Source organism: Heterodontus francisci, chromosome 3 (genome assembly GCF_036365525.1).
Source record: "Heterodontus francisci isolate sHetFra1 chromosome 3, sHetFra1.hap1, whole genome shotgun sequence".
Taxonomy (NCBI): domain Eukaryota; kingdom Metazoa; phylum Chordata; class Chondrichthyes; order Heterodontiformes; family Heterodontidae; genus Heterodontus; species Heterodontus francisci.
Genome location: NC_090373.1, coordinates 161,200,184 through 161,213,267, shown reverse-complemented (window position 1 = coordinate 161,213,267; position 13,084 = coordinate 161,200,184). Strand labels below are relative to the sequence as shown.

General features: G+C 40.9%; 1 protein-coding gene across 3 annotated transcripts in view; it reads left to right on the top strand.

The window, feature by feature from the left end:
• Nucleotides 1-13,084, top strand: part of sesn1 (sestrin 1) — a 192,545-nt gene that overhangs the window by 176,116 nt on the left and 3,345 nt on the right. For 2 of the 3 annotated variants that reach the window (XM_068027182.1, XM_068027184.1), the window contains exons 2-7: nucleotides 774-839; nucleotides 3,622-3,822; nucleotides 5,496-5,678; nucleotides 8,597-8,836; nucleotides 9,387-9,537; nucleotides 12,294-12,409. In XM_068027182.1, the coding sequence (XP_067883283.1) occupies nucleotides 774-839; nucleotides 3,622-3,822; nucleotides 5,496-5,678; nucleotides 8,597-8,836; nucleotides 9,387-9,537; nucleotides 12,294-12,409 (957 nt within the window). The remainder of the gene's footprint in view (nucleotides 1-773; nucleotides 840-3,621; nucleotides 3,823-5,495; nucleotides 5,679-8,596; nucleotides 8,837-9,386; nucleotides 9,538-12,293; nucleotides 12,410-13,084) is intronic. The other variant, XM_068027183.1, reaches the window with a different exon arrangement.

Sequence of the window (13,084 nt, the reverse complement as noted above, 5' to 3'; positions counted from 1 at the left end):
GTTATTAGCCTCAGTTTTCCAGCGCTTTGCTATTGTGTAGTGGTTACAGGTGCATCAAGGTTTTGCTGAAAATTTTGTGAAGCAACTTGCTACAGTTGACAGATGTTGAACTACTTGCCATATTTCTGAGTAGTTATAATTTCTTAACCAATGCACGGTATCTCAACTGATCATCTTAAACAGTGAGCAGGAGAAAAAAAAACAAGGCTGTCTCAAACCAGCTCGGTTGTTGATGCAGAAGTTGCAGAACTGTATGTTCTCGGCACCAGGCCAACTAATACATTGGAGTAGTGCCACAGTTGAGAAGTGCAAATGTTTTTTAAATCATGCAATCTCATTTAAATAAACTTGTGTATAGCTTTGTATTGTGTATAGATTTGTCCATGTCCTCTTTTGTAGTGAGTTGTAGAAAAGCTACTGTGAAATTGCCTTGTTTCAGTGGATTTTAATCTCGTGCTAGGAAACTGCTTGAACAATGTGCTCTAGGCAGCAGGCCAAGTGGTTTTAAAGAACATTCAGCCTACAGCGGTCCAGTGTTCATTTCAGAGAGATTGCGGAGTTATCAAAAAAGACTGATGCCACTAATCTGTGTTTTTGATGTTTATACTAACATGTATTCTGTTACCTCACTAAATGGATAAATTTCGGACAAATTATTGATGCTCTATTACTGATTCCAACTAACTTTACTAGAATTCGCAACTGTAAGTTTACTTTCTTACAGTTTTTCCTCTTGCAGAGTTAATTTTAAGTACTGTTATCTTTATTTATAGGAAATGGGAGTGAGAATCCCCAGACCTTTGGGGCAAGGACCAAGTGAATTCATCCCTGAAAAAGAAGTATGTATGTTTCTCTAGCATACGAGTCTCCACTATTCAAACCAAAATGCTTTTAACTTGGGAAAGTGCAGCACTGCAGTAATGCTTCATGGCTTGGCAAGACATATTTGCAGAATGAACTATAATAGCCCTATAGCCAATAACTTGAACGCCTTGACTGTTTACATCTACCATCCTTTTTATTTTTCCCTCCTCTCTAAAAGAGGCAATGAAAATGTTCTGTCCTACTGTATGACATAGGTTAATTAGAAAGGTATTTTTCTTCATGATTCAGTGTGATAAGGGGCAGAGTTTTGTGGTTTTACATTTGTGTCTGTGTGTGGAATTGGCACAGAAACTTAAGAGCAGATTCATTTTGTAATATGCACAAACCAATTATCAACTTAAATTTGAGCTGGGAATTTTCCTAAATTTCTCTGCAAAATAGAATCCATTTAACGTTAAAACATTAAAATGGAAAAGAATTGAGGCATTGTAACTTTTTAAAAGAAACGGCTAGAAGTAATCATTTTGGCCTGAAAAAAATGCAGTTTGCAGTATTTATTCCCCCCCCCCACTCCGCCCCAGACATCTCCAATTGGTAAGGTGAATAAATCGGTTACAGACTTAGCTGTTCTATTATAATTTCTCTACTTGTGAATAATTGCTGCCATATAGTGACCATTTCAAACTAAGAACTCCACTCTTCTGTGAGATATTGCAGATTTATTTTGTAAAGTATAATAGAACAAAGAACAGTACAGCACAGGAACAGGCCATTCGGCCCTCCAAGCCTGCGCCCGATCTTGATGCCTGCCTAAACTAAAACCTTCTGCACTTCCGAGGACCGTATCCCTCTAATCCCATCCTATTCATGTATTTGTCAAGATGCCTCTTAAACGTCATTATCGTACCTGCTTCCACCATCTCCCCTGGCAGCAAGTTCCAGGCACTCACCACCCTCTGTGTAAAGAACTTGCCTCGCACATCCCCTCTAAACTTTGCCCCTCTCACCTTAAACCCATGTCCCCTAGTAACTGACTCTTCCACCCTGGGAAAAAGCTTCTGACTATCCACTCTGTCCATACCGCTCATAACTTTGTAAACCTCTATCATGTCACCCCTCCACCTCCGTCGTTCTAGTGAAAACAGTCCGAGTTTATCCAACCTCTCCTCATAGCTAATGCACTCCAGACCAGGCAACATCTTGGTAAACCTCTTCTGTACTGTCTCCAAAGCCTCCACGTCCTTCTGGTAGTGTGGTGACCAGAATTGCACGCAATATTCTAAGTGTGGTCTGACTAAAGTTCTGTACAGCTGCAGCATGACTTGACAATTTTTATACTCTATGCCCCGACCGATGAAGGCAAGCATGCCGAATGCCTTCTTGACTACCTTATCCACCTGCGTTGCCACTTTCAGTGACCTGTGGACCTGTACGCCCAGATCTCTCTGCCTGTCAATACTCCCAAGGGTTCTGCCATTTACTGTATACTTCCCACCTGCATTAGATCTTCCAAAATGCATTACCTCACATTTGTCCGGATTAAACTCGATCTGCCATTTCTCTGCCTAAGTCTCCATCCGATCTATATCCTGCTGTATCCTCTGACAATCCTCATCACTATCCGCAACTCCACCAACCTTTGTGTCGTCCGCAAACTTACTAATCAGACCAGCTACATTTTCCTCCAAATCATTTATATATACTACAAAGAGCAAAGGTCCCAGCACTGATCCCTGCGGAACACCACTAGTCACAGCCCTCCATTCAGAAAAGCACCCTTCCACTGCTACCCTCTGTCTTCTATGACTGAGCCAGTTCTGTATCCATCTTGCCAGCTCCCCTCTGATCCCGTGTGACTTCACCTTTTGTACCAGTCTGCCATGAGGGACCTTGTCAAAGGCTTTACTGAAGTCCATATAGACAACATCCACCGCCCTTCTTTCATCAATCATCTTTGTCACTTTCTCAAAAAACTCAATCAAATTAGTGAGACACGACCTCCCCTTCACAAAACCATGCTGCCTCTCGCTAATAAGTTTGTATGTTTCCAAATGGGAGTAAATCCTGTCCCGAGCAATCCTCTCTAATAATTTCCCTACCACTGACGTAAGGCTCACCGGCCTATAATTTCCTGGATTATCCTTGCTACCCTTCTTCAACAAAGGAACAACATTGGCTATTCTCCAGTCCTCTGGGACCTCACCTGTAGCCAATGAGGATGCAAAGATTTCTGTCAAGGCCCCAGCAATTTCTTCCCTTGCCACCCTTAGTATTCTGGGGTAGATCCCATCAGGCCCTGGGGACTTATCTACCTTAATGCTTTGCAAGACACCCAACACCACCTCCTTTTTGATCATGAGATGACTGAGACTATCTACACTCCCTTCCCTAGGCTCATCATCCACCAAGTCCTTCTCTTTGGTGAATACTGATGCAAAGTACTCATTTAGTACCTCGCCCATTTCCTCTGGCTCCACACATAGATTCCCTTCTCTGTCTTTGAGTGGGCCAACCCTTTCCCTAGTTACCCTCTTGCTCTTTATATACGTATAAAAAGCCTTGGGATTTTCCTTAATCCTGTTTGCCAATGTCAGAACATCTTTATATGTTGAGGAGAAATTATTTCAGCCAAATTCCCCTTCAAGCTAATATCGAAGGCGTCAGACTTGCTTGAATGAAATTAGGCTTTGGTTGACCTGCACTATTATAGGTGTGTGTAGAGGCAACTGCCATGTAGTGATGATTACTGTGGTCAGTGTCAATACATGAGGTGACAATTTAAATATTTTGAAACAGATCCTCCAATTAGGAAGAGAAGATGCAGAGACACGCGTACTATTTATTGAAGCATTTGCTACTTTGGGTCGCCTGGACAACATCACTTTGTTGATGGGATTCCATCCACGGTACCTTGACAGTTTTCTCAAAACCCAACACTACCTGATGCAGGTGGATGGTCCGTTGCCATATCATTATCGACACTACATTGCAATAATGGTGAGTCCCCTTTGTAGCATTGTTAAGGTAAAGTATGAAGTGTACAGTCTACTGTTAACTCAAAATAGTTACGTGCTTAGAAAAGAGCAAAATTATCCAATACTTCAAAGTAATTAGTTCAACAGAACAGCACAGCGCTGTGGGAATACTGCACCTTAAAACATCAAAGCAAATGTTGACATGCACATGATCAAAACTTGAACACTGTATACAAACTGTGCAATGCAAAGTTCAGCTATTTTCCAAATACTCTGATTGTGGTCTGCTTACTGCTGACAACACATTCAGCCATAAAGTGTTCAGCTGAGTAAAAAGTCCATAAAGATAGGTGGCTTAATTTTTAGCCCCTTTCTCATTAGTCTGAGATTGGTTCCTCTACCCCTATATGCTTATTGGACTCAATTGCTTGGGCCTTTCTTTTGCTGTCACGCCCATAGCAGAAGCATTCTCCTGCACAGTATCAGCAATCTAGGTAATCCAGACTTCCTCACCACATAGACATTGGTTTCACACTCGAGAACTCTCTTTTTCCTCTCTCTCTTTTTCTCTCTCTCTCTCTCTCACACAAGCGCACACACACTAGCACAGGTTTCCTGCTTCAGAATGGGCTGTTGTTGCCCTTGTGGAATCCTCAACAGTGTCTGATCTAGCTACTTCCTTTACTGGTGGGATGAATTTCAAGCCCAAGAGTAGTAGGTAATGGGTTCGGCTCTTCATATGAGTTCCACGGCTGTCAACTACTAAGGTGACTTTCCTGTCTTGTAATCCTACAAGTAAAGTGATGCAGGGACTCCTCAAAAAGTGCCAGTCATCCACACCTTTTTCTTGTTCCTGTTATTATTAGGCAGAGTAACAACACCATAGAAACGTTGGGGTGGGGAGTGGGGAATTGGAATTGACAATTAACCAGCAGTGCAAATCATGACGTCAATTCACTGCTTGGCTTTCTTCCGACCTGAGTATTTTTCATTGACGAAAGCTAGCACTCTGCTTGAGTGCATCTGTTTTTTTTTAAATATAGGTCAGTCTCCTCAGCATGAAAAATAGCTTTCAAATTACAGTGCCCACCACTTTAAAAAGTTCATGTTTAAACCAGGCAGTTGCTTATATCTGGAAAGTACGAATAAAGCAATTAAAAAAGATTGTAATTTTTAAATCTAAGCTGTGAAAATTTTCAGCATTCACAGTACACTTATCTTTCATCTTAAAACAGTTTTGCACATTTGGTTCTACATTTATGAAGACGCAAAAAGGGTGAGGAAAGGCTATTGGCCCATTGGTGCAGTTTGTGCAGTGTTTTAAGTTTTTTTTTTATCTGTTGGATGCTATACCATCCTCCCTGTTCATTAGTAATGCTAACTGAGAAATGTAGTTCTATAATACTTGAAAACAAAGTTTAGTTTGTTTTGGATTTTGGTGCAAGGCCCCCAATTGTTTTAAGATTATAATAGAATAACTTTCGTATCTAGCTTCAGCCTTTTCAGTTTTGCCAAAACTAATTTTGTCACTGTAAAACGACAAAGGAAGTTGTAATAGGAATATTTCTCATGAATAATGAAAGATAAGTTAGAGTATGTTATGCCTAATTAGTATTGTTCAGGGAATAAAATGAAATTTATGCTTTTTGATGAGATTTGGAACATTAACTGTCTGAACTTCTGGCTTTTCTACAGGCTGCAGCTCGACACCAGTGTTCATATCTTGTCAATCTCCACGCTAATGACTTTCTCCAAGTTGGTGGGGATCCCAAGTGGCTAGCAGGATTAGATTCCGCCCCTCGGAAGCTTCAAACTTTAAGTGAAGTGAATAAAATTCTTGCTCACAGGCCCTGGCTTATTACCAAAGACCATATTGAGGTGAGTGATCCTCTGATTTCCACCTACACCTGAATTTCAGTTCCGATGAAGGGTCACTGACCCAAAACGTTAACTCTGCTCTTTCCACAGATGCTGCCAGACCTGCTGAGTGATTCCAGCATTTCTTGTTTTTATTTCAGATTTCCAGCATCTGCAGTATTTTGCTTTTATTTTAGTGTTTAATTCACTGCCACTTCTCTTCCAGGAATGCCTACCTTGAAGAAGTTCTGCTCTTCTCTCCAACGGGATTTTCGTTTGTCTCTTTTACCTTGTTTAGCAGTTCCGATGAAGGGTCACTGACCCGAAACGTTAACTCTGCTTCTCTTTCCACAGATGCTGCCAGACCTGCTGAGTGATTCCAGCATTTCTTGTTTTTATTCCTGAATTTCACCTGTCTGCCTTCTGCCACCTTTTCCCCTTCCCCCTCTTGTCCTCTCTCAACTTCATCATAAATATTACTCTTTCCAGTCAGGGCCACATCCTTTGCATTATATGAGGCCTCACCATTTCTAAGGTCTCCACCAATGACCGGGCCAGTTCTGATCATTTCCTTATCTGCCTTGCTGTCCGCATCTCCCTGTCTTGTATAACCTCCTCTATCTCTGGGGTAAAATAAAAACTGCCTCCCTCTGCTTCTGTGTACCCTACCCCAGCTCCCCCTCTCCAACATCCTGGCCCTCTACCCACCACGGGTTTACATTCATGCTTCTTTTTCCTGATGCTTTCATTCCCATTAGATCCCTTGTGATCTCCTAACTCCACAAATTCCCTGGTACAATGCCTATTTTTGAGCACTCAAGTCTGAAGTACACCTGAATTTTGTTTTAAAATCACAGTAATGATTTGTATAGAGCCTTTGATGTAGGAAAATGTCCTAAGCAGCTTCACAGAAGTGTAATGTAGACAAAACATTAATGCCAAGCCAAAAAGCTAGCTATTGGGAAGCCTGACTTATTTTAGGGTGGTCTTAAAAGGAAAGAGAGGTGGAAAGGTTTAGAGCTGGAATTCCAGAGCTTTGGGACTAGATACCATGACACCAGTTAGAGGAACATAGGGGTCTAGGAGGGTTGTAGGGCTGGGTGAGGTGCGAAATAGGGAGGGGTAAGGCCATGGATGCATTTGAACACGAGGATGAGAATTTTAAATTAAAGGTGTTGATGGCTGATAAGCCAATGAAGCGGTGCAGGAGTATTGATGAATGGGACTTGGTACAGGTTAGGATATGGACAGCAGAGTTATGGAAGGTGCAGGATGACAGGCTGTCCAGGAGAGAACTGGAATAATCTAGTCTGGAGATAACAAAAGTACGGATGAGGGTATCAGGGTCATTTCTCCCCCTCTGACTAAATCATTTTACTGCTTCAGGATCATTCTGGAGTGCATGGGAAATTCCAAATTCCTCCTCTTCATTGTTAACAACCACCTTTGAAGTACATACCCCTCCTCCCTCGATCATCGCTTCTGATACAAGTTTGGAGGAGTTCATGGGTTATTTTTATATCCAAAATAGAGGTTTGTATGCTTAATTGCCTCAGCCACAGAGCACTTTCTGACTACAGCTGGTCCTCTCACTAGTTGCAGCCAAAATAAAATGCTTTCAGTCCAGAGGACAGATGGTGGGCTTTTAAAGACATGGTAATTATGGCTGCCTGTAGTTAAACCCCATACAATCCCACTCATCTGTTACCCCTATTCGTGCCAATTTCTATTGGCTCCCCATTCATCAGTACATAGCCTTCAAGCTCTTCATCTAAATATCCTCCCATATCATCATTCATCTTTTCTGCAACTTCATCCAACCCATTACTTAACCCTCCACCTTCTACCTCTGAACTACAGTATTCTCAATTGTCCTCTGGCACAGTTCTCCACTGGCTTGTTCCCACACTGCTCCCTAAGCCCTTCCACCTTGTCACACCTCTCCCCTCCATCAGTTTCCTTTCAAAACATATCTTTGTGCTTTCACAAATTTTCCCCTTATTCTCTCTGATTGCTGACTCATATTTTGGTACACTAAAGGTACTGTATAAACATAAGCTACAGTTCTCATTTTTTGGTCAGGGATTCATGATTTTGAAACTCCAGACAACAATTATATCCTTTAATATGCTGTTAGGCAACATTATTTTGTGATGACTCTTGCATGTACTTCGCCTGTTGGTGAAAGTGTTTTAAAAATGTACGCAATAGATTAATTTTAGAATATAGTTTTATGATATTGCACAATATTACTTTGCGTATTGCTTCTGGATTACCTCAATGTCAAGCTTGGCTCTGGTAGCACTCCTCTCTGAGTCAAGTGATTGCAGATTCAAGTTCCACCATAAGACTTGAGCACATATTCTAGGCTGGTACATCAGAGCAGGACTGTGGGAATGCTGTAATGTTTGAAGTGCTGTCTTCATTTTCTGTTGAAAGAATCTTTCTGTAGTTGCTATGTGTTTCCATGGCTGTGGTTGCACCATAAGTAAGCCATTGCTTGTAAAGCATTTCTGAGACATGTTGAGATTGTGATAAGGTGCTATATTAATGCAAGTTTGTTTCTTTCTCCATCTACCCTTTGCCTTTTCTCGGACTATTAAACATTCATAACCTGGACTGTGGGGATTGTGCAGGAGTTCTACATTACAACCTCAAGAAGATTCTTTTATAGGAATGAGAGAAAAGAATGCCTTTTATATCATAAAATGAAAAAAAAGTCATGAAATATAATGAAAAGATTTGACAGTATCTTTCCTTTTTATTGATTATGAAAAACCTAATACCCTGGGGAATGGAACCAAAATATCATACCATTAACTTCCCAGTACAAATCTGAGGGACCAAAACACTGACAAAGTTTAAAGGGGCAGATGGGAATGACATGAAGTTGTAGCTTGTGGCAGTACCATTAACATAATTTCTTGTCTTTATTACAGAAACTCTTAAAAGCTGAGGAGCATGGCTGGTCACTGGCTGAGTTAGTACATGTGGTCGTACTGCTCACACACTATCATTCTCTTGCATCTTTCACATATGGCTGTGGTGTCAGTCCTGAAATACATTGTGATGGAGGCCACACTTTCCGACTCCCGTCTGTTGGTAGTTGCTATGTATGTGATTTTACAAATGGCAATAATGGTGTGGGAGATCTACTGAATGACCAAGAAGGAAGGGAAGTAAGTTCAAAAGTGTTCAGTCGTCTTTCTCATTACATGCAAATGATAGCACACACACACCAAAAATAAATGTAGATGATCGGTTTTTACAATAAAAGTTGAAACTTAAAATAACTATTCCTATGGAAACATTAAGAATACAAGAAATAGTTTACTTCTGTGTATCAGTATTGCAGATAGAACATTTGCTTTTTATGTATTCCTATGTAAGTAAATGAGAATACATCAGACTAGTAAAAGGCCATTTATTTCCTAAGTGACAAACTACAGGATCTTTCTCTCCTCCTCTTCCCTTCACTCAACCATTCCAAAAAAAATTGTAATGAGGCTATTTACTTTTTTTTAATGTATGTAAAGACATTCTGTACATTAGTAATGAAAGAGACAAAACAAAATCCTACTCTTATCAAGACTAAGCCGAGTGACTTCAGCTGCAAAGTTGAATGTCATCGCATAGTATTTCATCACTTATTTAAATCATACAGGAAATCATTTTTAGAATACAATGGAAATTGCAGTACAGTTGATGAAATGGTCTGTTTACCTTTAGCAGGGCACAGAGACGATTAGTGAGGTGGAAGCTCTAATGGAAAAAATGAAACAGCTGCAAGAATGTAGAGACGAAGAGGAGGCAAGTCAAGAGGAGATGGCAACACGATTTGAGAGAGAAAAGGCCGAGAGTCTCTATGTGGTACCGACTGGTGAGAATAAGATATTTGTGTTGAAGTATTGTTAATATTGATTTGTGGTCACCTTATTTAATTATTGTGCTTACAATTCTATGTAAGCTACAGGGTACTGAAGATGTACAAAAAATAATATATTGCATGTAGAAAGTGTTAGAGAAAATCTGTACTGCACAGGACGTAAATATTTGGAGCAGCAGTGTCCAGGATAACATCAGTGGACCATCTACGAACATACGAATTCAGAGCAGGAGTAGGCCACACGGCCCCTTGAGCCTGCTCTGCCATTCAGTAAAATCATGGCTGATCTGATTTGTAACCTCGATTCCACATTCCCGCCTACCCCTGATAACCTTTCACCCCCTTGCTTATCAAGAATTTATCTACCTCTGCCTTCAAAATATTTAAAGACTCTGCTTCCACTGCCTTTTGAGGAAGAGAGTTTCAAAGGCTCAGGACCCTCCAACAAAAAAATTCTCCTCATCTCTGCCTTAAATGGGAGAGCCCTTATTTTTATAACGTGGCCCCTAGTTCTAGATTCTCCCACAAGAGAAAACATCTTTTCCACATCCACCCTATCAAGACCCCTCAGTATTTTATATGTTTCAATCAAGTCACCTCTTACTCTTCTGAACTCCAGTGGATACAAGCCTAGCCTGTCTAACCTTTCCTCATAAGACGACCCATTCCAGGTATTAGTCTAGTAAACCTCCTCTGCTTCCAATACATTTACATCCTCCTTTAGATAAGGAGACCAATACTGTACTCAGTACTACAGATTTGATCTCACCAATGCCCTGTATAACTGAAGCATAACCTCCCTACTTTTGTATTCAATTCCCCTCATAATAAACGATAACATTCTATTAGCTTTTCTGATTACTTGCTGTACCTGCACACTAACCTTCTGCAATTCATGCACTAGGACAACCAGATACCTCTGCATCTCAGAGCCCTGCAATCTCACCATTTTAGATAATGTGCTTTTTTATTTTTCCTGCCAAAATGGACAATTTCACATTTTCCCACATTATACTCCATTTGCCAGATCTTTGCCCACTGGTTTAACCTATCTATATCCCTTTGTAGCCTCCTTATGTCTGCTTCACAACTAACTTTCCTACCTATCTTTGTGTCATCAGCAAATTTAGCAACCATACCTTCGGTCCCTTCATCCAAGTCATTGATATAAATTATGAAAAGTTGAGGCCCCAGCACAGATCCCTGCAGCACACCACTCGTTACATCTTGGCAACCAGAAAATGACCCATTTATGCTTACTCTGTTTCCTGTTAGCTAGCCAATCTTCTATCCATGCCAGTATGTTACCCCCACACCATGAGTTTTTATTTTCTGCAATAACCTTTTGATGTGGCACCTTATCAAATGCCTTCTGGAAATCTAAGTATAGTACATCCACCGGTTCCCCTTCATCACAAGAAGTTACTTCTTCAAAGAACTCCAATAAATTGGTTAAACATGATTTCCCTTTCACAAAACCATGTTGGCTCTGCCTGATTACCTTGAATTTTCCTAAGTACCCTGCTATAACATCTTTAATAATAGCTTCTAACATTTTCCCTAAGACAGATGTTAAGCTAACTGGCTTGTATTTTCCTGCTTCCTGTCTCCCTTTTTGAATAAAGGAGTTACATCCGCTATTTTCCACTCTAATGGAACCTTCCCTGAATCTCAGGAATTTTGGAAAATTAAAACCAACACATCAACAGTCTCACTAGCCACTTCTTTTAGGATCCTAGGATGAAGTCCTAGATGGGGCGGCGCAGTGGTTAGCACCGCAGCCTCACAGCTCCAGTGACCCAGGTTCAATTCTGGGTACTGCCTGTGTGGAGTTTGCAAGTTCTCCCTGTGTCTGCATGGGTTTCCTCCGGGTGCTCCGGTTTCCTCCCACATGCCAAAGACTTGCAGGTTGATAGGTTAATTGGCCATTATAAATTGCCCCTAGTATAGGTAGGTGGTAGGGAAATATAGGGACATGTGGGGATGTGGTGGGAATATGGGATTAGTGTAGGATTAGTATAAATGGGTGGTTGATGGTCGGCACAGACTCGGTGGGCCGAAGGGCCTGTTTCAGTGCTGTATCTCTAAAACTAAAACTAAAGTCCATCAGGACCGGGGACTTGTCAGCCTGCAGCTCCAACAATTTGCTCAGTACCAGTTCCTTGTTGATGATAATTTTTTTGACTTGCTCCCTCCCTTCCATTTCCTGATATACAGCTATTTCTGGGATGTTACTTGCATCCTCTATAGTGAAGATCGATGCAAAATACCTGTTCAATTCATCTGCCATCTCCTTATTTTCCCTTATTAATTCCCCAGACTATAGGACCAATGCTCACTTTAACTCTTTTTTTAAATATCTATAGATATTATCTATATATACATATAGATATGGAAATACCAAGCCCTTGCAGTCTTGCCTATGACCTGTATTTTATTTCCAAATTTCTTGCTTCTCTTTGGATCCAGAGATTTGTAGAAACCTGTTCCCATCTTGTGATGGGCAGGTCCTAAGACAACCAGAATCTGTTGGGATACACTGCCTGAGGTGTATGCAAATTACATTTTTTATTTCATTTTAAACTTTATTCATGGCCTGTGAAACTCCATTGTGTGCACTCAGGTCCATTAATCAAATAACACTTGAACACTCATGATATAAATGCTGGGGAAGTGAGAGTCTGCAATAATAATTTGGGATGTGGATTCCATGGTAATTGAATCAGTCCCCATTTTTGTTTCTACCCCAGATGAAGAGGAATCAGTAGACACAAGGGACGTTTCTCGTCATTTTGAAGATCCAAGCTATGGTTACAAAGAATTTCCCAGACAGGATGAGCAAAATGTGCCCACGTTTCGAGCTCAGGTCAAATTCTATTTTTTTTTTTCTTCGTTTGATCTATCATGTACCAGTTTGTTGTGTCACATAGTTTTAGGACATGGTCTTTGTCCATGATTTCTCAATCTAGTCATGTAATTGGGGTGAGGTACAGAGCAAAGACTAGGTTATTGTGTTCCCACCACCACCGCCTCCTCCCTCCCCACCTTCTCTCCATCTTTCCCTCTCTCTTTCTCCCACCACCTCCCCCTCATGGACCCCTCCTCTACTAGAAAGGAGGGAAAAGCCAAGCTACATTGGATTCAAACTTCCCTAGTGATTTTTCTTATCCCGATATAAGGGCTTGTTCGGAGCATAAATGATAAACAGTCTGTAGGATCATCTAAGGTGATTAAATTGCAAGTACTGTATGGCTTCATTTTGTTGATTGATGAGTCAAATGCTAGGGAGTACTCATGGATGTAATTATTGCAGTGCTGTTTGTTATTGTGATGAATGTTGGCATTGCACAAAGCTCGTCTTGTCCTACTGACAAATGGTGTCCCTCACCTGGAGTGGGTGACATATAAGATCACTAATGCAGTTAGGTGGGCTGGCCTTCTCAATTTCACATGAGTCCACTGTTAAATATTATAGGAATATCTTCAGCTGATACAGTGGAGGACATAATGGCATCTTATTCTAATGTCAAATTCATGGTAG